At 41.5% G+C, this 27,842-nt stretch overlaps 1 protein-coding gene across 6 annotated transcripts in view; it reads right to left on the bottom strand.

The window, feature by feature from the left end:
- The window catches only part of JARID2 (jumonji and AT-rich interaction domain containing 2), a 227,879-nt gene that overhangs the window by 42,804 nt on the left and 157,233 nt on the right, over nucleotides 1–27,842 (bottom strand). For all 6 annotated transcript variants that reach the window (XM_065052352.1, XM_065052354.1, XM_065052357.1 and 3 more), the window contains exons 4-5: nucleotides 24,953–25,122; nucleotides 9,305–9,481 (exon numbers count right to left, since the gene is read on the bottom strand). In XM_065052352.1, the coding sequence (XP_064908424.1) occupies nucleotides 9,305–9,458 (154 nt within the window). In that variant the 5' untranslated portion in view covers nucleotides 9,459–9,481; nucleotides 24,953–25,122. The remainder of the gene's footprint in view (nucleotides 1–9,304; nucleotides 9,482–24,952; nucleotides 25,123–27,842) is intronic.

The following is a 27,842-nucleotide window of genomic DNA, read 5'->3' as shown; positions in this document are numbered from 1 at the left end:
ACCAGCTTTCTACCTTTCTGATGCACCTCCAAAAGCTGAAACTCCAGCAGGCTATTGACAAATTTGTTATTCGGGTCACTTATCATATTCAGTTGGTTGTAAATGTTAAAGCAGATTACATAAAAAATTAAAAATTGCAATTGCTCTTCCTCCTGTCTTCCTTCTGCCTTGCATAAATTGAGTAAGAATGAGAGAAAAGCCGTCGGCAGCGAAGCCACCACAAATTCCCCTGTGGCTCCGTCACTCCTGAGCTCAGGAGCAACTGGCGCTGCCCTGGCCAGCCACAGATTTCTCAGCGATTTTGGTGAAAGTCGTGTAACCTCTGTGTCTCATTTCCAGTGATGGAGCTGATAATAATTGCCAACCCCCTCCCAGGGAGTTCACGACAATACATTCATCCTCCTTTGTAAGGAGTTCTCATATCAGATGGAAAACGCTACAGAAGCACGAAGCACGGATATTTATTTTTAATAACACATAGCACAAACAACCAATGGCAGCTTCGTTAATGTGTGTTTTATCACCGCAACTGGTATTTTCCTTCAAAGGGAACGAATTCTATATACTGATCTGCTCATACAGAAACGTAAAGTCAGAGAGATCAGTTTTCTGCATGCAGTTGCCACTTTATAAACTGAAAATTACTAAAACAGAAAACACAGCCAAAAAGCCAAATTGTGCACTTTTATGGTTCACCAAAAAAAACCCCAGTGAGCACGAGACAAGGTATATTTTATATGCAACAGCTCATTAATTTTAAGTGTTGTGGGAACCCTGCCAGTTTTGCCCTCCGAGTAATTATCTTTTGTCTTAATTTGTAAGATTCTTGAAAGGGCGAAGAGAGAAATGGGAGAGAAAAAATGTTCAGTCTCACAGGAGAAGCTTAAAAAGCTTAAAGCCTGAAAACACAATAAAAAGGGAGAGACGTAGGTGCAAAACAGTCCTAGTCAGGCTCTCCCTAGTTAGATGGTATGGATTTCTGTAAGAATCAGTGTCTGTTTCTTCCAGTACCTAGTATATTGTTATATCCAGCTAGATAGGTATAAAAGCCTTCCTGCAATAATAACTTCTGCAAAATTCACAAATATATAACAAGTATCATAATGTTAACTTGACTATTACAAAACACTACCACAAGCCAAGCGTTTAAGAGGAAAAAGAAAATCCCCTGGACCATGACTTTGCTCCTATCTCAGTAAAAATGTAGAAGTTAGTTATTCAGACTTACAGAATACAATACAGGATTAAAGTCTGGCCCTAACAGTAAGACACTTCAGTGAAAATATGAAATCACTGGGAGAGACCAAACATCCCCCCAAGTAATCTTGTTGTTAAAGAATAACTGATAATGAGACAGAAACACCCACTTCCCAAAGGAAAGAAAAACAATAAAACTCCCCCAAAACCAGAACTCTACATTAAGTATTACTGAGACCAAATCTGATATAACAATAAAAAGATAACTAATTATTTTGTGTCGTCTTACACACCAAACTGCATTCTCCTTCATGCCTGCCAGCTCTTCAGTATTCCTGAGGCATTCAGAAAAGCAGAAATTGTGTAACTTATGCTTTACTAAGCCCAGATATAGGTATGCTCCAGCTACAATCTCCCATCCTAGAGATAACTCTGATATGCACAATAGCTAATGTTCAGCTCCCCATGACTTTTTTCCTCATGAAAGAGCAGTCAATAAAGGTTTCATTCTTGAAGTAATAATTTCATTAAAAAAACAGAAAGAAGGAAAAAAAGCCTAACACACAAGTGGTGAAACTCACGTAATTAAAGCAGAAATCTTTTTTAATCTTGAATTATTATTGTTTTACGCTACCTTAACCAGCTCTGTATTTCCAGAACAGCCTTTAGCTAAAGGTAAGAGCAATACCAACAAATAATTAAAACTGCAAGTAAATCATGAGTGTCTAGACACTTCAAATAGAATAAATGGATATCCTTTTATCCATATCTGCCTGAATGCTTGTTCTCAAAACGCCACGTCCTCCAAAGCAATTATTATTATTATTATTAAGCTGAAACAATACGAGTCCCAGAGTGAAATATCTGTGGGTCTTTTGGTTAGCAGCGATGATCAAATGCAAAGAAACTGAACCACTACATTCAAAACTCACAAGCACTGGGGGTTTTTAAACCACTGATATAATTTACGGCAGCAGAGCAAAACCTTATGGCAGGCGTGATCCCCACGGATGCATCACAGCACTCTCTGCACCAGGGGAACTGGACCCTGGGCACCAATACTGACCCAGGATCCCATACAGGGACTTAGGGGTATCTCATTTGAAACTGCGATAAAGAATCCCTACGCAAACCAAAGCAAACTGTGCAAACTGTGCCATGTACTAGGTGCAGCTGCAGCAATGGCTAAAAAAGATTTTGATCAATTAAAGCGATAGATGTGCCCAATTACTACAGATCAACTAAGCCTTTATTACAGGAATGGACACTGTAGTGAGCTATAAACATTTATTGTGTTTTCAGCTATTTTCTGAAGTATTCCTACAAATGAATTTGCACGCAAATATTTTATAGGATACACCCAAGACAGCCATTCAGAAGCCAACTTATAATACATACAATAATTAGGCTTTCACTGTGTAATCAGCGCAATTACTGGACTGGGTTCAGCCAACAGTTGACTCCATGGACAAAGCCTTCTCTCCCAAGCCCTCCTGGAGTTTATTCCTGTACCAGATATGCTTGATACTTGAGATAATGGGGGAGTCCATTGCAGGGACAGCAGAGTACTGGTGTATGAACCCTCTTGCTTTTTGCCAGCAGCTACGAGATAAATGCACGGACCGTACACATACGCTGCACGTTGCAGAGCTTGTGCAGAGTAAAGCAAGTGATTGCACATTCATAAAGCTACCCAAACAAAGAGGGAAGATAAGAGTGAAAGGGAGAAGTTTTGTTTTTAGAAGAAGAATAGGGAGCCTTGCCAATGTTGTGAACCCGAGCCAGCTACTCCAATGCAAACCTCATGTTGTTACATAGATCATGTTTGGGAAGAGATGTAATATTAATCAACTTTCTGGCATTAAGTATCTGTTACTGTACAAAAACATTCTTGCTCTGGCTTTAATTCAGTTTTAAGTCACTGTGAAAACATTTATGTGGCTCTCAGACTGCCTTAAAGGACCCAGGCAATAATTCTTTTCCCCTCCCGGAGGAACTAAAACAACGATCTATTTCCATAAAATAGAGTATTTTAATACTGACGATTGTTTTTCTTAAGTGTTGGGTATGTTCGGACTTCTATAAACCACTTCCAGAGATAGAAGCTGCCTTCTGGAGGCCCCCAACATGATCTACCTACTCAGGATCAGCAACAAAGGCGTACTTCAGGAGGAAAGGACACCACACTATCATACAAAAACCTGGGGTACCACCGCATCTGCACTTCTCCAGCCCTAACCCAACACTACGCAGCTTGTCAATGGTCAACTCCACAACAACGTTTTCATAGCCACATGCTAAGAGAAGTCAAACAGGAGAACTGTGGTAGGTAACACTGAATTTCTTTGTGATGCTATCAGTAACACAACTCAAAACTCTATGCACACAAAAGTATATTGGGCCATCAAGAGGAGCGCTATTGGTATGAGACACCATGCCACCGTTTGCAAAAATTCAATAGCAAGTGTCTCGTCTTAGCACAAATTCATTACTCTCACCTAACCATTATTACACAAACAACATCAAAAGGGTCACTCGCTAAGCAGCAAGTCCATACAAGAAGTGTTTATCTGTTATCACGAGTCTCTCACCAGGATAACAATTCAATTTTTTTGAGCAACTTCCAGTTCCCTGATTCTTCTCTACAGGTCATACATCTAGCTACTGAAAGTCCACAAATCCTAAATGTGTTGTGCCTTATTTGCATATTTAAATATGTAAATTAGTGTGAAACGGGTAATTTTCATGTTACATATTTTTGCAGAAAAATTAAATGTGCAAAAATGTTTATTGCAACAATTACTGGTTCCATGGTATTTCAACAAAAGGCTGTAAATCATCAAAATAATTGCCTACCCATTAACTATTGTAGCACTCTGTCTGAAATTTTCTCATTCTGCATTTTAGCTGGATGCAGAAAATATTTTTCTTCTAAATGTTTACCTCTTCAGGATTAATTTCACTGAGAAACATGCATGAGCCTAAGACTCGGTCTTAGATATCCACCTACAAATATCAAATTTAGTTAAAGCCAAAACTAAATTAGGAATTACAATCACAAATCAGAATTTTCTCACAACACTCTCAAATGGCTATGTATGTAAAAGACACGCCATTTAAGTCCAAGATGTACAAATACTGCATTGAACTATATCCTGAAATAAGAAAAAAAAAATCTACGGTCTTTACCTGAATCATTTTTGTTACTACACATGTAAGGAAATCACCCTGCTAAATTACCCATTGCAAACTGAGAAGCAAAACCTTCTTTATTTCTGGTAAGAGAAGAAGGCAGCACTAACGCAGAGTATAGGATTTCTAGCAATGCCTGCTTACTACGCACCACTGCCAGATCTGTTTTGAAATTTGAGCCCCGAGAAAAAAGGCGTCTACACAATTTTCTCCCCTGCTCATTTCAGGCAAAAGGCACGCAGAGCAGTTTTTATCTGACCATGTTAACAGAACACAGGACAGACCAGTAACCATTTCTGACCCAGTAGGTTCTCTGACACACCGGAGTCAGTTTGCTCCAGCTAAGGAAACAAGATCCTCCTTCATGAAGAAGTCTGGTTACAAATAACGATGCCTAACTCCGTTTTCCTAAATGTAAATTAGAACTTAATTGTCCACCTCGGGTGTCCGAAGACAAACACAACATTCCCAGGTACGCTGGCCCAGATGTGCACTTCTCTCCACCTTTGAACCGCTCTGCTGATGTGAGAAATACCTAATCCTGCAACCATCCTTCTTGAGGAAATCAGCCAGCCATTATTAGAGTAACTGTAGCCTGCTGCTTCAGTTGTCTACGCAACCGTGTCTGTGTATGCTGCTCCTCCTGAGGCCCTTTTCAAGCCCACAAGCCCTTTCAAGCCCCTTTAGCTCTCGTGATGGGACCGATAACCCAACAACTCCCTAATTGCATCTTCCCGCTCCCTAGCTCAGCCTGCCTAACAAAACCCTTGGCACCTGCAAACATTTTCCTTCAGAAGCCTGCAGAGAAAACCTCCCGTTGTGCCACAGAATGAAATCAAAGTAGGATTTATTTAGTCATGAGGAATTCAAAGAATTAGTTTTAAAGAAACAGAGACCTAAGCCTACCCTCTTACCTACAACTCGGAATTTCCTCCGAGCAGTGGGGAGATGTAATTTAGCCTCGGCACCTCCCTGTCCCCCAGGGAAGCGGGGTACAGCTCGCTTGCAGAGAACCTGCTTTCCCTGCACGTCAGCCTGCAGCAGCTGATGACTGACACCCTCCTCCCTTTACAGAAGGTCAGTTTGCTAATAGATCAATGTTTGTCTCTCCATCTCCTCCTCCATGTTGGCAAGATGCCCTGTCATCCAGGCTGTGGTGGTGAAGTTTATCCCCACACCTGGCAGCTACACTGAAAAAAAAACCCCACATTGTTTAAGCCAATGCTCCTGCCTGGCTTCTTCCAGTGAATTCCTTGTGTTCAAAGCCGTGTAATAGTCTCAGATAGACTGATGGTCATTTGAGATCCATACAAAATGCAGGCTGGAAAATAAGCGTATCCATCTGAGCAGCATGCAGGCATCCTGTGGCTGGGCATTCTGGATCTAAACAGCGAGAATTATGGGATTCCTACGCCCACACTCAAAAGGGTCAGCAACAAGGCTGCAATTACAACAATCATCCAAACCTCTGTTCTATCTGCTGCAATACGCAGCACCACATCATCCCTAATTTTCTCTATGTTAATTTTGAAATACACCACAAGTCCCGAAGTTAAGAAAAGGAACTAGGTGCTTTAGAAAGATTAAATCCTTTCCTGAAACAGCAAGAGTGATTTCTCTATTACAACTAAATGTTCGTATGGTTTCTTAGTGGGGAAAACATCCTTTTGAAGTCAGCAGCTATATGGAAACCAAGTGATTCAGTTAATTAGTTTCTGGCCTTTCACCATTTTAACCCTGCTATAAATCCTAATCCAATGAAAATCATTCTGATTAGGCCAAAATTACACATCAAGGTTTGGAAAGCTTTTAAAATTTCCCCATCCTCAAAAGACATACATAATTAAAAGCACAAACCTCTGCCAATTTTATTGCTGAATTTGTCAGAAAAGTTATCAATGGTATTTTGCAGCAGAGATCATACTAGATGACCTCCTGGGGTCTTCTCTGACCTGAATTAATCATGACATATAATTTGAGATCATACCTTAATCCATAAGCATGTAAGAACCACTCAGATATTTTAGCCTACATTACAAGAGAACAGTTCTCTTGCAAACAAAAACATTAAGTCTTTAGACAGCATCTTCTCTTTGTGAGAATTGGTCATTGCAAGTTTAAGCATGCTGAAAAAGACAGTAATGGGAAGAGCTACACGCAGAACATCCCACATGACATGAGAGATATCTACCCAGAACTAATACTAGTTTCTAACCAAGGCACAAAGCACCACCAATGACGTCCAAGCCTTCACCTGCTGCTAACTTATCTTAACATATGTCAGACCCGGCCTAATCAGCTGAAGCTTGGCAATGACATGAAACCGATTTTTAAGAGCACCAATCTACCATTTTCCCTTGCGGTAACCACAGCAATACCTTAGAAAATGGTTTAACTGCACGATTGTCACTGCCTTTACAAAGATACTGCACAAAGGAGAAGACTTGCACATTGCTAAATATCACCCTTCCACACTCCCATGCATGTGGGGGATAAATACTTCTCCTGCCAAACATTTTACTTTACTCTAACAGTTGGGTATGTGTGAAGCACATCAAAAGCAGTAAGAAAAGAGGATGGAAAGGCACAGGTAACAATCTGACACTTTAAATATAACTATGTAAGCAGTAAGATTGGAAGGCAACAAGTCAGTTGAGGTAATTACAATAGTTCAATTAATGCAGCAAGCTATGCCATGTGTTATATGTGCTTCTTATTCATACTCAGACTTTTTTGATTGAGCTAGCTGTCCAAAAGGTGACTCAACAGGCTAGATTATAACAAATAGTTTGGTGTGCAACCCTAATAATGCCTCATATTGGCGTCAGAAGAGGATATTGACAAATGACTTCACCCAGGAAAGTTGTTTAGTAGAAAGCAATCATTTGACACTGTCTAATGACATTAATCAAGCTCTGAACCTTTGTTGTTGTATGTCATAGCAAATGCTTAGCATTTTCAGGTCCAAAGTGCTTGACTACACATTGTATATTAAAAACAAAAGACTTTAATTCATTAAAAATAGACTCTCACGCTAGATTAAGTTCATTTGCTGTACCCGTCCCTGGTTTGCCTTTGTGTGTGGTCTCATTTAAAACAGACACACATGAACCAGAATCTACTTTATTCACAGGAAACAAAAATACTATTGGCTGTCAACCAAAATAACAGACACTGAAAAATGGGAATACCCCTGGCTAAGGAAATTTTAATTAAAAAAAAGGGAAAAAAAAGGAAGAAGAAAAAAAGAAATTACAATGATGAAGAGAAGCTGCCTTCTGTGGGAATTCCTGTTTCATCACCTTTGTCAAAACATCTCACATTGTCTCCTATGTATTTTATAAAGGTCTTCTGCAGATCTATTAAAGCAGCAGCTTCATTTATGCTCACTCTGATCTATATTGATAAAGATTATGAAGCCATTAGATGGCTCATTAAGTTTGACTTTACTTACCCTCAATTAAGATTTCAGGTGTCTCTGGTTTTGAGCTAATTTCAAAGTGGCTGCCATCTGGGACATCCTCAAGGAACACAATTGGCTCCTTTTGTAATGATATATCACATTTAAAACTCTAAGGCAGTGGCTCTGTCACATGCAATCTCATTTTCCAGATCTAGAGTTTTGTGCCTGTTATTTTTTTGGGGGGTTATTTAGCAATCAATCCAAAGTGCCAAGTTTTGATCCATGGCTTTTACAGCATTAAAGCTCCTGCTCACTGCAGACAGCTGAAATGCTATTAGGCATAACATGCCCTTGCACTTCTTCAGAAACAGCTTACAAAAAGAGGGCTTGGGTGTGCAATAAAAAGCAGATTCAGACATATTCATTAAAACTAATTTGGGTATATGTAACAATGGCATCCTTTATAGAAAGCTCCCTTTTGCAAACCAGAGATGAGGACCAGAACAGTGAAGTAACTGGGATCCACTAATCTCTTCTTCAGAACAGAGAGCAGCAGGAAAGAATAACAAAAAAAAGCAGGCACAGGTCACAACCACCTCTCAAAAAGTGTGCTGTAGAGAGATCTTCCTCTCCTACTAAGAGGGGGAGAAGATGAATGGGCAGTCACCAGAAAGAAAGATTTTCATGGTAAACTAATACTGAGAGAGCACAGGCTCCATTTTGGAATTATGTCAGGCACAGAGGGCCCAGAGTTGTTATGATACAAGAGCTTTTGTTGGAGAGAGAACCACATCACACAGGACTTTAGCAGTGGAGCATTATGGCAGGCTCAGAAAGTTTTAAGCATGCCTTTTAGGTCTTCCATTTTACACTAGGCGATGTTGCAACATCCACAGACCCATTGATCAAGATACAGCACAAGGACATCATGACAGACATATTGTGTCACGAACACAGCTTTTGTTGATTTGCAAAGAAATAAATTACTTGAAAAAGCTTCTTCCATAAAATCTTTCAAAAGACAACATTAATGCAGTTTCTTAACCTATTGTGGTGTCAATATTGCATGTGAGAAATTAAATCTTGCCCCTGTCACATGTTTTGGTAACACTTATAATGCTTATATTTAACTTTGATAAAGTAAATTTATTCTAGATTAAACATCAGTCTCATAAAGCCAGAGTGACTTTGTGTGTATATACATATATGTTACATATATGTGTGTGTGTCTGTACAACTCCAGTATTTGTGTGTGTGTGTGTGTGTATGTATATATATATATATATATATAATTGCAGCCCTGTAGTTCTAGTTCTGCCACAGACAGAGTTCAGGTTGCTAGGAGAAACAGGTCAAAGCAGAAGATGCCAACACTACCTCTCACTCCACCTTCCTATTATGGTCTATATCCTTTTCACTCAGATGCAGAAGGATGGACAAGGATTAAGCACATTGAGCTCATAAATTTATTCACTACGCAGTGCAGGAAAACCAGCACCATTTAGGACCTACCTTGCCCATTTGGTACATGTTTATGCGTTTTTCCTTTCCTGGGGGTTGACTGGCATGATGATGAAGCATTGTTTGTGGCTGATTTTGTGTCCTCTGTCTCCTCCTCCTCCTCTTCTTCATCCTCGTCATCCTGAGAGCTTCCAAAATATACCATGTTGCTGGGCAGGGCTGGAGAACCTGATCATTATAAAGAAATGGCTCATTAGCATCATTACATTCACTTACTGCACTAACCACATTGATCATAAGCTACTTCAGTGTCATGCATGGCAAGGGAAGAGGGGGACCCAGAGATGGAAGGTCACACTAGTGCATGACTAACTAGAGGTTTTTTATTTATTAGTTTTTACCAACAGGACACATATACACTTGAAAAGCAGGGTTTTGCCCCCCCCCTACACATTCTATTCATACTTTAGACAAGCAAACAGTCTTGCTACAAGCCCTAATTAATAGCTTTGTGTATTCAGAAAAGGACTAATGCACATGCTCTATTTCAAATGTGTGCTTAAGTGCCTTACTGCAGTCTTAAAGAACAAACTAGGAGCTTACAGCTTTTCCAAACAGAACAAAAAAGAGTGTTTACAAACCAATCTGTGCTCTGGTAATATTTTTAGGTTATTATTACAACAAAATATTCGTGTTTAAACTTCACAATGCTTTGCAGACCTCTACAGCACTGTACACAATGCTTTGCAGTATTCTGGTTCAGTTTTAAACAAAGAGAAAAACTGAGACATTGAGATGCTTAAATTTGCCTAACAGGTCCCCAGCGATGGACAGAAAAGAGCAAAGGTCTCTCAATTCCCCATGTGCTCCTCTTGAGAATGTTGCTTCTCATCTCTTGCTTGCTTCCCATGATGCTCCCCCTAACCAGCCTAACCAGCACAAGGGGAAAATATAACATGCAGTTCAGTGAGAGAGAAGTGAGGATTCACAAGCCCAACAACAACACAGGGTTGTAATTTAAACCTAACTCTTGCACAAAATTTCTTTTATATGTGTCATACAACAGTATACAGGTTTCTCTGTATTGAACCAAGACACACGACATGACTGTAGCCATCTAATAATTATTTTTAAATGTGCAAATACTGCTGACATGTAATCGACATGTTCCCTTATGCCTGGTGTTAGTTTCCACTTCAAAATGAGTCTTCTGTCTATCCTTTGGAAGGACAGGTGCCCCAGGAATCTTCTACTCATTCACAAAGAGATTTCTTGGGTCAAGAAGGGGAAAAAATAGAAAATCAGTAGAAGTGGTGAATGGGGAGTCATCGGTTCAATTGTCTTCCTTTGGCTAAATAAGACAATGGACAGAAAGAGCTGAGCTACAGACCAACAACACAAGGTAGTGCCAGTTTTTCTGATGCTTCCTTAGGAAACACTTCCGGCTTCAACCTCTTCAGAACAGCAATTCTGCATTTTGTTTGGTTTTAGAGCTATTGGTGTTGCCACTGCCAACAACTAACTAAAGCTTATTAGTGGGTTGCATATCTTCTTCTCCCACTAGGTTTGCACAAAATACTCTTAACTACAAAAATTACATTTTAACGAATGAATACCTAAATATGGCACAAAAACCGGTACAGACTAACAGACTACTTTAGCTATGAACCATCCTTTCCTAAGTGTACTGGTTTTGGTTGGGATAGAGTTAATTTTCTTTCTAGTAGTTTGTATGGTGCTATGTTTTAGATTTGTGACCAAAACAGTGTTGCTAACACAGGGATATTTTAGCGGGGCAGAGGGGTGTAGGCAGAAGAAGTTGGGAGGGGACACACCTAGGACAGCTGACCCAAATGGACCAAAGGGATCACAGAATGCTGGGGTTGGAAGGGACCTCTGGAGATCATCTGCTCTGTCACCCTCAAAGTGAAAAGTTTCTCCTCATATTCAGGTGGAACCACCTGTGCTTCAGTCTGCGCATGTCGCCCCTCATCCTATCGTTGGGCCCCACTGAAAGGAGTCTGGTCCCATCCTCTTGACATCCACCCTTGAGATATTTCCTTGAGAATATCCCAGACCACAGGACATTATGCTCAGCAATATAAGCTAGGGGAAGGAGGAGGAAGCGGGGTGGGGGGGAATGTTTGTATTCTGAAGTCACTGTTACATGCCAAGGAGCCCGGCTTTCCTGGAGATGGCCGACCAGCCTGCCCATGGGAAGCGGTGAATGAATCCCTCGTTTTGCTGTGCTTGAGCTCAGAACTTTTTCATTGCCTATTAAACCCATGAGTTTTTGCACTTTTACCCTTCCAGTTCTCTCCCCAGTCCCATTGTGGGGGAACAAGTGAGCAGCTGTGTGGGGCTCGGCCCCCAGCTGTACAAACCTTTGCTCTTGGTCTCTGTAATGGCCCCTTTGGGACTGGGGCTGCCTTGGGAAGAAGCGGAGAGGAACGCCCCACCAGCACCCTGTGCTCTGCATCAGTGGTGGCGCTGGGACAGCTAGGGGAGATGCTCCAGCAGCATCTAAGGCATGCTGATTCTTCTCCCTTGAAATAACTTATATGTTAATCTATCCAACTAGACATAAACATATGGACACATATCGTTATCCTAGGGGGAAAGCCTTTTGCATGACACAACTTTCATATTTATATAGACTAATGACCAAATTAAGATCGCTGACATCTTTCAAGGCATGGGAGCTGTAACGACTTATGGAAACAAAAAACTTTGCATTTTTATGCAAGCACAGAACTTTTTGGCACCCTCTAAGCAATCAGCCATAGCAGGTAAGAGGCACATTAATTCTTCTACAGAAACTTCCCGTTTCTTTAACTCTCAACAGCAACTATCTAGAAGACCCCAAAACAGATAATGTATGACGGTTCTGCTTGAAAAGTAAATTGTCTTTTTTCTTCCCCCTAGGTATCCAAGTCTGTGGTATGGGTTCAGAAATTATTAGCTCTGCAAGTCTGTGCTGTGCATCAGTTCTAATCAAGACCTAAAGTCTGGCACCATCAGTGCATTAATGCGTCGACAAATGATGGCAGTAAAAGAATATTACTGTTAGGAACCCTCAAAATTAGTTTCAAACACAGACTGAAATCTATTATAATCAGAGAAATAGTCAGAAATCTTATCCTTCTGAGACACTAAAATAGGAGACCAGATATTGTGTCTGTTCTCTAAGCCTCATCTTCTCCAGAGTTCCACATCCCCGAGCTTTTTTGTCAGCTGCTTGAAACAGCAACCAGCAAAAAAAATACCATCTGCAACACAAATGCTGCTACTACAATAGCAATTTTTTTCCCCTCTTTTTTTTTTTTTTTAAAGTACAGAATAAAATAGAGTACTGTGTGATTCCACTTGGAAAAGAGGAATAGTCTAACCCAAATGATAGAGCAGATACAAACGGCACCTAACTCCTGGTATTTCATCACTGTAATCTCCATGCATAAATCTTTGGTCCGAATGACATTTTTTAATTCTTTCCAATTGAGTACTATGAACAACAATGGTTAAACTGCATTCCTGGGACAGCTGGGACTGTTTGGGAAGTACATTTCCAGATAAATTAGACCAGCAATGTCCAATAACACAGTAGAGTCCTGCTAGCCCTCACTTCACTGACCTAAGTGCTCTGCAATATGAGACCTCAGAGGAAAGCTGGTGTTCAGTCTGGGTCACCTCCTCTCCTCCTTCTCCCCCCAGCTTTTCCTACACATTTATTCAAGTTGACTTGCAAAACAGAAAGAAAAAGGCTGGACTCACACTTTTTTGTTCTATTTAACCACTGTTATGGATGGAAGACACTGAAATAAATTGAGTTTTCTTGTTTATTTTTTATATTAGAAATGCTTTTTATATAACATCTCGGTTCTGGAATAGCCTCAAATACTGAGAATTTGTGCACACCAGTGGGTTGAGCTGGTTAAAAGCACTTTCAGTCTATTTAGCTAAACATGTCTAAAAGGCTAAGAAAACCCTAGTTTAAAATACTGAAACAGGCTTCTCAAGCTCAAGACACTGCAAGTTCCCTTTATGGGCAAACTGAAGGAAAGGCAAGCCTGTGTAAGTGTGCTGTGATTTCATTGAAGCTAAAAGAATGACAGTTATGTTGATTAGGTAAAATGTGAGCAGCAGACATGCACTGGTGGTTTACGCCAAGCAAAGAGCTAAGAGCACCCCTCAAAACTCCTCTTAGGGAAATAAAACCTCAGAATTCTCACGACTGAAGAACTAATCAAGCTCTTATGGGCAAAGCTGCACCATTAAGAGTAGAAGCTAGGTGATCGCTCACCTTCTTTATTATAATAAAGTATTCCTGTCCTAAATACCCCTCATAATCTCCAAGATCAGGACAGGACGGGTGCATGATGCCACAGCCCACCTCTGCAGGGGACTCCGCTTGTTATTTAAAGCTGCTAATTTATATAAACAATACTAAGTAGTGTTATTGTAGCCACAAATGTCTAAGACCATTGGAGATGTGGAGAAGAATACACACTCAAGAGCTGGCACGTTTTTTCCAGCTAAATCAGTTGGTCTAACAAAATATGTTACCCTTCCTCATAAATCTGGCCTGTCTTCATCTCAAGTTAAGAACACGGTGTTTTTCCTTACAGACAGACATCGTTGAGAGTTGTTGCTCTCAAGTTTCTCCATGTATAACAGATACTTATCATGAAAATGATGTATGACAGCATGATAAAACCCCTCCAAAATGGCATGAGAATAAAGAAAACTGCAGGTTCACCAGACACATACATACACACACATTTATGGAACATACAGTTGTAGGTGCTTCATTTTTTTTAATTTACAACACACTATTCTGAACATTTTTGTCTCTAGCTGGACACACTCAGCAACGGAAACACACGAGGCAGCTCTGCCAGTTTATTCTTGCACACATTTTGTCAGGCAGACAGCAAAGGCAAAGACAAACAATCATCCCTCCTCTTCCTCTTGCTATCCCCACCACCAAGGCATGATTCTCAGAGCCTATCCTGGGCAATTTAAAGTGCAACATTAGAATTTAATTAAATAACCAACAGCAAAAGAGTTGCAATGCTCCAGATAGATGGTAATATCTGTGCCCGGGAGGTGGTGTGTGCCAGGTCTTGGCAATCCAGGTATTTAATTCCCCAATTCCTTGTTTTCCATACCCAGGAAAACAGCAGAAATATCTGCAAGGGAGTTATGAGAGCCTGTGGCTGTATTGAATTTTACAAGTCTCCCCCTGTGCTGGGAGCCCCCAAGTTGTGCAGGCAGCTGCTACCATGGGCACTGCAGCGGACAAAGAGGGAGCACGGGGGAGCAGCCTTCCACATTGAGGAACCCACCCGGCCACACATGCAAAAAACACGCTTGCTCAGTAAATCTGATGGTAGTCTAGAAAACAAACAAACAAAATTACTTTCCACTTCTTAATTAGAAGACATTTCATACAAGGAAACATCTAGACTGTCTGTGCCTGTGTAGACATTTTTCTTGGCATCAAAAATGGCTTAGAGACCATCTACCCCCATCTGGTCTCTTGTTCTTACTGTTCTTACTCTTGTGCCACCACCTCAACTGTGGCAGTATAATTTTTTTCGGGTTTTTTTTGGTGGGGCCATGTGGTGAATCGGATCAGGGAACTGATTCAGATTAAAATCCCAGGGTAAGGAAATGAAAGTCCATTAATAAATGTTGTAACTGTAATGTAATGTAATGTTACAAGCTCTTAAGTAAAGATTTGGAAAATTTCTATGCACACTTTCTCTTATTGAATGTATAGGTTAATATATCAATTCATGTTATTAAACGAAACATAAAATGTAGTATGCTCCCAATCTCATGCAGGAGCTGTATGTTTTACATTCTGTCCTGATGATGTCTAGCCACACACTTCCTAACTGTGTTTCCCCCCCTCCCCAAGACAGTTGATTTGTTTTGCATCGGTATTTGCATAAAAGCACGTGCCACCACCAAGTAACAGGACAAGGCAATCAAAACAATATGGGCAGGAGAAGTCGGCTGAAAGAAAGGGGATGCAGCAGCCGCAGAGCAGAAGAGATGCGCTAGGACTGGAGCAGATGGACACAGGATGCATGAACAACAGGATCAGGAAAATGCTGAAAGAATTACTGGCATTAAATACAGTAAAGAGCAGCTTTAACAGGAGTATGTGTCTGATAGTGCTGTTGACCTGCAGCTCTGATTTGGACACGTGTCACTCACCTCTTCCCACTTAACAAGTTACTGTTATTTCACAGTCAAAAGCAGAAAAGTCACGGCCAAGGCCAGGCAGCAGCCTGGAAGGAACTTCCCAGCCCTCTCCCAAATCACTTAGGAAAGGCCAAATGGCCAAAGCTGGCCCTCATCACACAATTTTGGAAGTGTGCCAACTTGCTGTGACTGACTAAGGGGACTGTGAGCCCCCTGAGAAAGCTCAGACAGCTAACAAAAGCCCAGGCACCCACTCCTCCCCAGCAGTGGAGCAGGGCTTACTGCTCCTCTGATGGGAAACCGCTGTGCGTGACAAATTTTGAGAGAATCATTAATGGTGATTTTTCTTTTTTAAATGCACTCATCATGGTTACAATGAGCTATGAGTTGTTATGAAAAGGGAGGTTATCCAGTTCTTTAAAAAATGAGGTTTGAAGTATGTTTGGCAACTGTTTCCATCAGTATCCGCACCGTCATTATTGAAATTCACTCTTGAATATTTTTGTCTTCCCTCCTATTGTGAGAGCAACACAAAAGAAAACCTAACTATATAGGAAAAACAATTACCACAACTATACACAAAGTGCTGCCTAATGCATATGAAAGGATGACAAATGTATTTTATGTCCTCTATTATAATAATTTGATGCTTATACAACAATAAGTACAAAGTAAGTTATGTTTTTTTAAGTCATGGTGCTGCTTTTAGCGGTTTTCTCGGCAAGACATTACCCTTCGCACGTGCAAAATTCCAGTGTGCTACTAACAGTGGGTAGAATTGATGCTTAATGCAACCTGTACTCACTGATGCATCGACCTCAGCAGCAAGTGCCTGATTAATAGAATAAACTGTACTCTTTTGCAGCCATTTTATTTGACTAATGAGGTTATTAAATTTTTTTTATTTGACAAATGTGTAATTTTCCCTCCTAAATTACGGTATGTTTTGTTTCTCATTACATTAACTTTTGTCTTGGACTAGCTAAACATATTAAAAAAACCTCTGAATTTGGATCTGAAAAGTGGAATCAGAAGTATGGAAAGTGCATGCACTTTGCCAAAAGCACTATTTCATTACTCTTCAGAATTAGCTGGCAGTGTTTCTGCAATATTTACTGAAGTACAAACCAAATGTTTTCATCTGGACAGAATTCAAACCCTGGTATGTTACAACCACAACAAAAATCATCTCAATCCAAGAGCCTTCTCTGTAATTTGGGCTGTGGTTTCTGCAAAATTGGAGGATTCTTCTCCATGAATTATTTACACCAACTCCCCCTCTAGCTCCTCTCTCTTTTTCGTGCTAACAATTAAACATAACCCAGATGTGCTTTGGAAAAATCTTAAAACAATTTAAGACATCAGAATGATTTAAGTAGGGGGCAGGTCAAGGTATGCAGGACTTAAGCCTGCCCCAGTGAAAACGCAGTGTGCCAAGCTCTACAATGAGCCGCGTCCAGAGATTTGGCATCTCCTCTGACACATGGCCCCATTTTGGGGCTGTATGCAGGTGGAAAAACCTTGCCTCTTAAATGCTCCCAATGTACTGGCATCTCAATGCTTAAAATTTAGGGCCTGCTTCTCATTTATTATGTGTCCTATTTCTTACGTTTTGGCAGGACAGCGCCAAGTCCCTGAAGTGCAAATAAATGTAATTTATGTCTGTGCTTTATGGACATTTAACAGAGCAAGGCTAAAAGAGAATGAACTGCATAGGAAAGAGCTATTGTCTCTCACTTCTCCGACTCCACCTGCAGGAACAGTCCCAGGGGGAGCTCCTTGGGTGCCTGAGCAAGAGGGAGAAAAGGCCATCCCAAGGCCCCAAGAACAGAAATAAAACAGAACTCAAACACACCGGCGCTCAAACTCCCTCTTCCTCTGCCGTTGTATGAATCACAAGCTGCTTAATGTTATGGCTAACTTATTGGCTTGTGTAGTGACATAAACCCCACGTTCTTCTCTGTCCATTCTTCAAAGCAGTAGAGCTAAAACCAGAAAGCCAAAGGAAATTGATCCTTTTCTAGGGAAATGGAGTAAGGTTAGGGAAATGTGTGAATCTGCAGGAAAAAAAAGAAAGGTTCACTTTCCAAAGTTAATAAAGCACATGCCAGAGTCCCGAATACTACTGAATATTTAAAAAAAAAAAAAGTGCTTCTCACATCTACAATTCATATCTGACAATCTCAGAGCAATTTACCTCCACTAACCCACCTAGATTTGGTAGTGAACCCCAAAACCAACCCTTTGCACATACACTTCGACCCCTCCATCATCAACAAGACAAGTCTGCAAGTCCCAAACCGTCACACTGCCATTCCCCAAAGGCTACAAAGGCCATGTTTCATACCCAAGAGATCCCGAGCACCATCCCTAGCAAAAAATAAGCCTTTTGGGGAGCACTGAATCCATGGGAGGATCACAGGCTACAGAAGCAGGCTCACACGTTTCTGGCTGGGAGGATGGGCAGAAATTGCCTTTGCCAGAACACTTTACATTGCCTACCCGGGCCCTGAAAACCATGGGCAGCAGGCTTTTGAAGTGCTGCTGCTGCTGCTGCTGCCATCACAGCACTCAGATTTTGTGCCAGTGGCTCATCCATAATCAAAAATCCAGACCTGCCAATACCTATATAGAGAGATAAATATTTACCCTCATTTGGTAGAAAAACTAAGCAGCTCACCAAGGTACTCGGAGCGAGTCTGTGGCAAATACAAAGGCTGAACAAGATTAGTTTCCCGTTGCAACAATTTCATCCTGTGGCCTTTTGCAGGGGTAGATATTGGAATCATTAACATCAGAAAGGGGCCCCAAAACAGGAAAAGCGGGGGAAAAAACCTTTGATTCAGCTGTAGTCCTCCATACAGGCTACTCTATCTTGCACTCAGCAGCTCTGCCCACCTCCTAAATCTCCCTGTAGGCATACACTGATGGGAAGGTACAAACTCCGCTGCATGTCTGGAAGGAGGGGTGGCCTTCCAGCAGCACTCCTGTTCCCTGGGAAGAAGCAATGGCCTGGTGTTGGTGGCCAGGTTCTCTCTGTGTAACTCATCCATGTGCTGTTCACTGTGAGTCTGCATATTCACTCCTCCCTGCCCCCACTGATTAAATTACTCCTGTCCTAAATCACAGCAAGAGTTACTTAGCAGCCCAGAGCAGCCTATTCCACAGGCGGACTCAATGACTGAACATGAGGAATATTTCATGTTTTACATTTCAATGTTACACCTAACTTTAAAAAAGAACTTCAAAATTGTGAGATTAGTTGCTAAATGCAAACTTATTTTTATTGAATGATTTGTGCGATTAAGATTCAAAACCCCAAAATTTATTCCTGTGTTTTCAATCCATCCTGCAATTTCAGTCTCAAACACCACATGATTTAACAACAAAATTGATGGTCTTCTTCCAGTACTTTAAACAAATTATTGTATGTCAGCATGTTTTAATATTATTTTGGAATTATAAAAACTACCCAGACTGCAAGCAGCTGACATTTTTGGACAGTGCCAGCATTTCACAGAGTCACAGAAGGATGAGGGTTGGAAAGGACCTGTGGAGATCATCTAGTTCAACCCACCTGCTAAAGCAGGTTTACCCAGAGCAGATCACACAGAAATATATTCAGGTGGGTTTTGAATGTCTCCAGAGAAGGAGACTCCACAGCCTCTCTGGGCAGCCTGTTCCAGTGCTCTGGCACCCTCAAAGAAAAGGAGTTTCTCCTCATATTCAGATGGAACCTCCTGTGCTTCAGCCTGTGCCCATTGCTCTTCATCCTATCATTGGGCACCACTGAAAGGAGTCTGGTCCGATCCTCCTGACACCCACCCTTGATAAGATCCCCTCTCAGCCTTCTCTTCTCCAGGCTGAACAGACCCAGTCTCTCCTCAAAGCATTTCAAGTTGCTGTGCTATTTATTTAATGTGGTTACTCTGATCTGGTGAGTATGCCTCCACAGTGGTAACAAGCTCCTTTGGAAGGCTGGTGCTTCAAGAACATGACTGATGCAGTCACCGGCTCTCCAGTTGAGACTGTACCTATTGATACCAAACAACCAGGCAAGCGCACCTTCCACCTTGTTAAAAATTAGGCAAATAAACAGTTGGTTTTTAACAGGCCCAAAATTAAGAACTCCCAAGGTTTGATTTTGGAGGCTCTCCTGTTGTAATGGAAAACTTCTGCAGGTACCTACAGGCACAGGCAACCCCTATTACAGCTCAAAAGAGAAGCCTGGGATCCAAGGCCCCCGAGTCTCCCATCCAAACAAGGTGCTTAAAAAATAAAAAGCCTGTTTAAAAGTAAACTGCGAGAGGACATGGGCACTGATACTTCAAAGTTACTGAAGTTTGGACAAACGTGCTATAGTGAGATTTTCTATTTTGGTTTTGCTCAATTGTAATAAATAACCAGATCGTTAAATCATTGCAGTACTCAAAGAAAACGAACAGTCACATGTTTTTCAGTACAGCTGTTAGTTAGAAGAGCCTGAAAACTCAATCTGTGAGATCTCAATTAAAGCACCTTTATTTAGGAAACCCTGAAATACTCTAGCAAGTAACTCCCAGAGGCCCGGCTTAATTAGAAAACTGATCATGGGAAAACTGCTTAAAATGTAGACACCTAATCACAGCCTTCCTGTTACCACCTTTTGCCAAAGACCTGTTGCACACAGGGAGTTGTTGTTTCTCCTTCCTCCTTTAGCCCTATGTTATTCCACTCACAATATTTTTAACATGTAAATAATTATGGAGAGTAAAGGTAACTCAAATGCACCAAAACAGAAGCTATTAAAAATTTTATCAGAAGCAGAAAATACAGTAAAAGTGAAAGGGGTTATACAACCGCACAGAGATGACACACTCAGATCTACATGCGCTGCTGAAAGATGCTAATTATGCCTCTGGCAAAGGGCATACAGGCTCCTTCAAAGAGCACCAAAATGGGAGTAGGTAGCCTTTAAAGTAACAGAAAATACATATTTTGCTTCTCCACCAGTGGCCTCTCAAGAAGGTTCTGTTCTCTTAAAGATAAGAACACTGCAGACAATCACTTCAGACCTATCAGTGCTATTCCCTTCCTTCTTGTGCTGGAAATTCTAGGTCAAAATTAAAAAAGTGAAAAAATTATTGTAAAGTAATAGAAAGGAGGGTAGCCTTGCCAAGTCTGGTCAGTTAGACGTACTCCAAGGTGCTCAGATATTCATCAACTGTCACAGCTTTTTCATTGTGCTCCACTTGCCTTTTAAGAAGTAATTAGTACATTGTATTATCAAATCAAGGGTTCAAAAAACCAAACTAATTAAAAATATACCTAAAGCCCCTAGTATTCTGGATAATGAAACCAAGCAAGTCATCTTGGTTAAATTATCTCCCTTTGAAACTAAGGGATGCTAAGAAAGAAAAAAAAAAAAAAAAAAAAAAAGTAAATATAAGTAATGTGAATCATTTGATTTTCTGACACATAGCAGAAGGCCCAGTAAATGGGACTTATTTTCCTTCTTATGGGACCTTATGCACATCAAAAAGGACCTTTCTTCCACATTGCCACATTGTCACATGATACTACTCCTCCATCACTCACAGAATTCAGCTGCTGCTGCTTAAAATAAACCCACCAGGGTACTGAAGAGTGAACTTGTACTGGTGACGGCATTTTTAAATTTTACTGTTTAAAAATAGAAAATGAAAGTACACACTGACATGGTGTGACAAATCTACACTGTGCTTCTGACACTGCTGCTGGATATGGTGCGACGAGGACACAGAAATGACCACAGAGCTGTTTTCCCACCAGTCCTGCAGAAGACTCCCCTGCCAAAGAAAAGCTTTGATCATCAGTGCAGAGACTATATCATCAGAGCATATTAAAGGACTAGGAGCTAAGAGAGTCCCAACTTAAAAAACAAACAAACAAAAAAATAACACAATCATGGGGATTTACTGTCCAGGATCTTATCACTGAACAATTTTTAAAGTGCTGAACTTACACCCTGTGAGCATGCTCTTATTTCCATGTAATTGTACATTGCCTTTCATTGTGAGCATTGCAACAGCCAGGGCTGGACAGATATATCTGGACAGAAGACAGAACAACCACATGTCCCAACACGCACACAACTTTGAATCCCTCAACACTTCAATAAATAATCGCACAGAGGTTCAAAACCAAACCAAACACCTTCCAAAAAAATTGCAAGACTTCCCCACGCAGGGTTTAAGTAAGCTGCTGGCTCTTCCCTCTCCAGGCTCACTAGGTATCACCAGAAGAGCTATACCAAACTAAGCCTGCCAGTACCACTTGAGGGTAGGAAGGCCCTACAGGGGGATCTGGACCAGCTGGATCATTGGGCTGAGGCCAGTTGTATGAGGTTCAACAAGGCCAAATGCAGGGTCTTGCACTTGGGTCACAACAACCCCAGGCAGTGCTACGGGCTTGGGGAAGAGTGACTGGAAAGCTGCCTGGCAGAGAGGGATCTGGGGGTGTTGATTGACAGCAGCTGAATATGAGCCAGCAGTGTGCCCAGCTGGCCAAAAAGGCCAACAGCATCCTGGCTTGTACCAGGAATAGTGTGACCAGCAGGACCAGAGGAGTCATTGTCCCCCTGTACTAAGCACTGGTGAGGCCGCACCTCAAATCCTGTGTTCAGTTTTGGGCCCCTCACCTCAGGAAAGACATTGAGGTGCTGGAGAGAGTTCAGAGAAGAGCAATGAAGCTGGTGAGGGGTCTGGAGCACAAGTCTGATGAGGAGCAGCTGAGGGAACTGGGGCTGTTCAGCCTGAAGAAAAGGAGGCTGAGGGGAGACCTTATCACCCTCTACAACTACCTGAAAGGAGGTTGTAGCATGGAGGGTGTTGGTCTCTTCTCCCAAGTAGCAAGTGATAGGACAAGAGAAAATGGCCTCAGGTTGCACCAGGGAATGTTTAGACTGGATATCAGGAAAAACTTCACCAAAAGGGTTGTCAGGCATTGGAACAGGCTGCCCAGGAAAGTGGTGGAGTCACCATCCTGGAGGTGTTTAAAAGACATGTTAAGATGAGGTTCTTAGTGCTAGAGTTAGGCTATAGTTGGACTCTGTAATCTTAAAGGTCTTTTCCAATCAAAACGGTTCTATGATTCAATGACCTTTCTGGAGCTAGATGTACCAGTGGGCTGCTACATGAACTCCCTGCAAGCATACTAACCGTCTTCCACCTCCTTTTTTCCAAAGGGCACATCAAAAGAGATTACTACCTGGAGCTAAACCACCCATGGAACTGAACAGGCACAATCACAGGCAGCCAGGGCATCCTGAAATATACAGCAGTTCAGACACTGAAGCCAGAACCATGCTAATAGTGACCTCAACAAGCCCACTCCTCCTCCTTCCTAGCCACAGCCACCCTCCTGCTCCTCCACAGAAACGCATCCAGTGAGCAGATGTCCAAGGTTTCCTCTCCTTTTTTTACTGTCTTGTTTCAGGCTTTATATAGGGGTGATGGAGTAATAAGCTTGTGGAGGTGCTGAAACAGAGACTGGACAGCTTTCCCTTTCTGTTTTTCTTCAGTCTCTTTAAGCAGACCAAGAACATGCCATGTGTGGCACTCAGTGCAGATTCTCCCTTGTGGTTTTTAATATAATTGTAATTGGGATCTTGAACGCATGTGTTGTCTGAAATATATGAGTACTCCTGCACACTGAAGAAATTAGGAATGAATTGCAAGTTCTTAATTGACAGTACAAAACATCAATTATTCTACAGATGAATAACAAAGAAGAAAATTACAGGTGCAAGAGCTAAACAGCCACTGATTAAAATTTAAAAAAAACCCCTTCTGAATGAAGCACTGGCATAGGACAAAAGTACCCCTGATTCCTATTTGCATTGTTAAAGCAGAATGATAAGAGATATTAGGAAATAAAAATGAAGATAAATCACATCCCCACGCAGGTTGCCTTTTTTTTAAGTGCAAGTGCCTTCAAAGCTATAAATAACACATGCTTAGTTAGCAAGCAGTGGAAACAAGTGTGTGAATGCAGCCATGTGTGCTCACACACATACACACACACCCCCCCACCATCTGAATTTTCCCACCAACAACTGTGGCGGTTGGCCCAGATCACAGCAGTGACATGCTGCCAACAGACTGATCAGCCTCGCAGCAGACTAAATTAGAAATACATTTCCAAAGATTAAATTTCAGAGGACTGTGATGCCACTTTAAACTCCATTAGATTCTGCTCCTCGCAATCCTTTAAACAAACACAAAAGCTAGCAAACCACCCTTCTCCATCCCCCCCTCCACCCACCCACTTCACCAGAAGTTCCAACAGGACGGAGGCTCCATATTGAACCTGAGGCAAGAGAGAAATTAGCAACCAGTCCAAAGCTACCACTAGCCTAATATCTCACAGAAGAAAAAGAGACATCAAACCCCACTGCATTAAGGTGAGAAAGTCCCAGCTGGAAGCCATGGGTGGTACTGACCAGTACTGTCAGCAGATGCAACAGAGACCTCAGAATTGGAAACGGGAACTTAAGCACAAGCTTTGAAAGATTCAATCGACTAGGTAAGACTTATGCAGAAAGGCCCTATCTGTAACAAATGTACACTCTTTCAGCAGGCAATGGGACAAGACAACAGCAAGAGGCATCGTTCCGGAACATCAAGGATGGAGCAGTGACTAGCTAAAGGGACAGGGGGACATCTGCCAAAAGAAAAAACTATTTTAAGAGCTAATATGGCAATTGGAGATTAAACTGAAAGACGTCATCTTCACTACATGACCTGGGACAGAAGACCATGGAAAGTCCCAAGAAAAATCTTCAGCTTAATCTGGACCACCGGCTGCATCTCAGGCTAAGTGCCCAGGTCTGACACGTAGGCTCACAGACACACACCGTACAGCTCCCACCAGGCTCAGGCACCTGTTACTGTGAGATAATTCAGGTATCTCACTGTACAACTTCAGATGCCTCATCTGCACTTGGGATGCCGAGTGGAGCTCACCTGTTTCAGTTATCCACACGGGAACAATCCACCTCCTGGGGCAGCTAAGAAGAACGACAACCCCTTCACCCATTGTCAGCCTCGCTCGGATTGAACAATAAAGGACAACGAGTAGGTAGAGAAGGGGAATTTCCAACCAGATTTCTCCTCTTGCAGGAACAAGTACTCAGGCAAGTTAAGCACTTCTTCAGTTTATAGTCAGACAAAACAAAGGAGGATGGGGAGGACTTACAAGAGCTAGACAAAAACCCATTCAGGATAACAGAGTGCTAAGCATAAAAGAAACCTCCTTTTGTGCTATTACCGGCCTCATTTTATGGTCTTTATAACCCTGAACTCGAACGCTTCTGCTGCAGATGCAGTCAAATTGCTGAGAATTGAAATGTGCACAATATATTCAAGTGCAGCACCAGTACACTTGTCTAGCTGCTAGCCAGTGTGCAGTGCTAAAGCTTGTTCTTTGAATGAAACTGTCCCCCTCCAGCTGCTGTGAGACTCCTACCTCGAAGACAGAGGAAAGTGAGAAAATCTTCTGTCTTGGGCTTCCTTTTGGAGAGGTCAGAAATCTGAGTGGCGGGAGGGGGTAACAACGGCTCCACTATCTTTATTGGAGTTGTGCTGGGACTGTTTGGCTGGGACTGAGCAAACTTCCTTTGTGCTTGCAGCCTTGGCCTGTGGAAACAAGAGCATATCAGAAGCATGTTAGGCAGAACTTGCAGGAGAGATGTCAGAACATAAAAATCCACTGTTTAAAAAAGAAAGCAAGAACTAAATCCATCTCCCACCAATATAATATCCCAATCCAAGTCAATTGCAAAGACAGTATTTTATTTGCTTCACCCTTTGGTATTTTCTGCAACAATTTGGAAAACCAGAAAGAGAACATCTTGACTATAAAATCTGTGACTACTGTTTCATATGTTCCAAGTATTTCCTTGCACACCATACAATTACAGTTTACCATTCACTTATTTGGAAATTAAATCTGTATTTTGCACCATGATAATATCTCTTTTTTTAAGTGTTAGTGTTCTTTGCTTCTTGTTTTTAATTAATTTACAAATGAGTCTTATTTTAGCCCCATTAAGGTTTTAATTTATTCCAATCTGCTCAAATCTGATTTACATGGTAAAATTCATATTAATAGATAAAGTATCTATGTTAGTGCCCAGTTCTACAAAAAGAAACCAAAACCTTCAAGGAAAGATATTTTTGACAGGGAAATATCAGGTAAAAGCCATTAGATATTTGTTCCCTTGACCACATCCTAGAAGATGGTAAGCAAGGAGGTCTGGAGTGGGGTTAAGTAGTATTTGTGAGAAATCTGTAAGAATGAACGACATGCATGGAGCGAATTTGCCTCAGTCCTGGTACTGGGTGATGGACTGACACTAATAAGCTTTAGAGCATGCCCAGGTACGGCTATGGGCAATGAACAGATGCAGGTGGTTTTGGCAGTCAGGCTGCAAATTATTTCAAGCCTATCTGAAGGCTGTGATTAACTGCTAGGTGGCAATGAATATGATTTTCTTTAATATGTCTAGAAAGCCATTTGGTAATAGGGAAAGCACTTTGGGGCAGGACAGATACCCAGAGGGGGTGTCGCTGGGAATCTGGCTCCGCTCAGCATTTAAGAACATGCTAATTTCTCACTTAAGCAACTGGGATTCTAATTATGATCTTTATTACAGCTTCAAAAAGGAGAGAAGCTACTGAAAGAACTTAAAACCTCATTGAGAAAGGATGCAATTTTATGTCATTTTCTTCCCTAATAGCAGAGTATTTACATAATGTCAAACTGAAACACATATCAAATAACATTGAAGGAAAAGCCAGGTCTTGTCACTCCGCAGCAGGCTTGACTGTTATGACTCAAGAAAGCACAGTTATCGCTCAGTGAGGATGAAACACCTAACTGGCAAACCTTTTCTTTTTCATGGATATTAAACTTAAATCAGTGCATAAGAAGAGGTTCATTACTGTATTTTAAAATTCTGCTATTTTGTGGCTAAAATAGAAAAAAATCATATTGAAAATCCCGGCAGTGTTTGTATATGTATATACGCATCCCCCAATGACAAAAGAACAAAAGTAGCATCAGCAATTTTCTCCCTGAACTCCACATAAAATTGTGCATGTCCTCACTGTCCAACCCTCAATCCCAAGTAACAAAAAACACCAGCCATTCTTCCTGCTTATTTTCATCTTCTTAATGGCAAATACAGCATACTGTGTGCATTTTTTTTTATCATGGTGCTTATAGTTTGTGAACTGGAACTAAAAGACTGTTTCCTCATATCTGTGAACAATTATCTTTCCAAAATGAAAGTCTTGTATAGATCTGCCTGTATATCCCCAAAATTACTCAAATTGCCTTGCAAAGCTCTATTCCTTCAAGCAGACGGTGGACTCTCGTGCAGGATGAATAGGATTTCAATTTCAACCCACTGCATTTCTATCACCAAAAACCACACATGCAGCCAGAGAAAAAAATGCTTTGTGTTGGCTTCTGTTCCACACATAACGCACACTCCCTCGCCAAAAAACAGACTATAAAGGTTAGCAAGCAACCCTGCCTGCTGCTCTCATCCGCAGAGTGATTTTTCCCCATCGATGTGCTTCCCCAGCTGGGCTGTTGAAAACATACGCTATCCACTCACCGCATCTCTGAAATTACCTGCTCAAATCTCATGTGATCAAAGATAAATAGCAGGGAGGATTCCACAACCACCACCATTGAAAGGGGGATTAAGGAATGACTTGCAGGTTCGGCACAGGCATGAAATGAAATGAAATAGCGAACTGAAAACACTTTTGGTTTGTTCTGTCTTTGAAAAGGCAATCTGCTAGCTCCCCTTCCCCGGGACACACAATTCCCCACTGATTTTGATTCCACATTTCCCACGGGACTTGCAGCCTGGTCTGGAAGCACTGCTGGCTCTTCGCTACGCAGCACACTGCTGCCCAGGGGCCCTTCATCTCAGCACGGACAGTGAAAACACCCGACCTTCCCTCCACCCAGCTTCAGGCAATGACCGTGAACTTTGCCGCTTCCCAGGGAGGCTGCTCAGACCTCTTGTTATTTGGTCAAACGTCTCTGAGATGCTTCCTCTCCTGCATACAAATTTGAAGCACCTCTGCTGATATTTGCCGTGCCTCCTTTCCTCTTGCCTGGCTTGCACTCACCACTGCCACAAAAACAGGCCTGTTCCTTACAAAATATCCTTTTTTTTTTTTATTAAAACCCTGAGCAGTTACAGGGCGTGAGAATCACCCATTTCATTTATGAATGCTAGTGAAAGATTATACCCTTTTGTGACTGCAGCATCCTTGAGGTTTCTGCAAGGACTACTGTTTTGCGCAATGATCAACAACTGCTCCACGGTCTTCTG

This window comes from Columba livia, chromosome 2 (genome assembly GCF_036013475.1).
Source record: "Columba livia isolate bColLiv1 breed racing homer chromosome 2, bColLiv1.pat.W.v2, whole genome shotgun sequence".
NCBI lineage: Eukaryota > Metazoa > Chordata > Aves > Columbiformes > Columbidae > Columba > Columba livia.
Note: the sequence above shows the minus strand (reverse complement) of the source record. Positions and strands in the feature narration are given on the sequence as shown.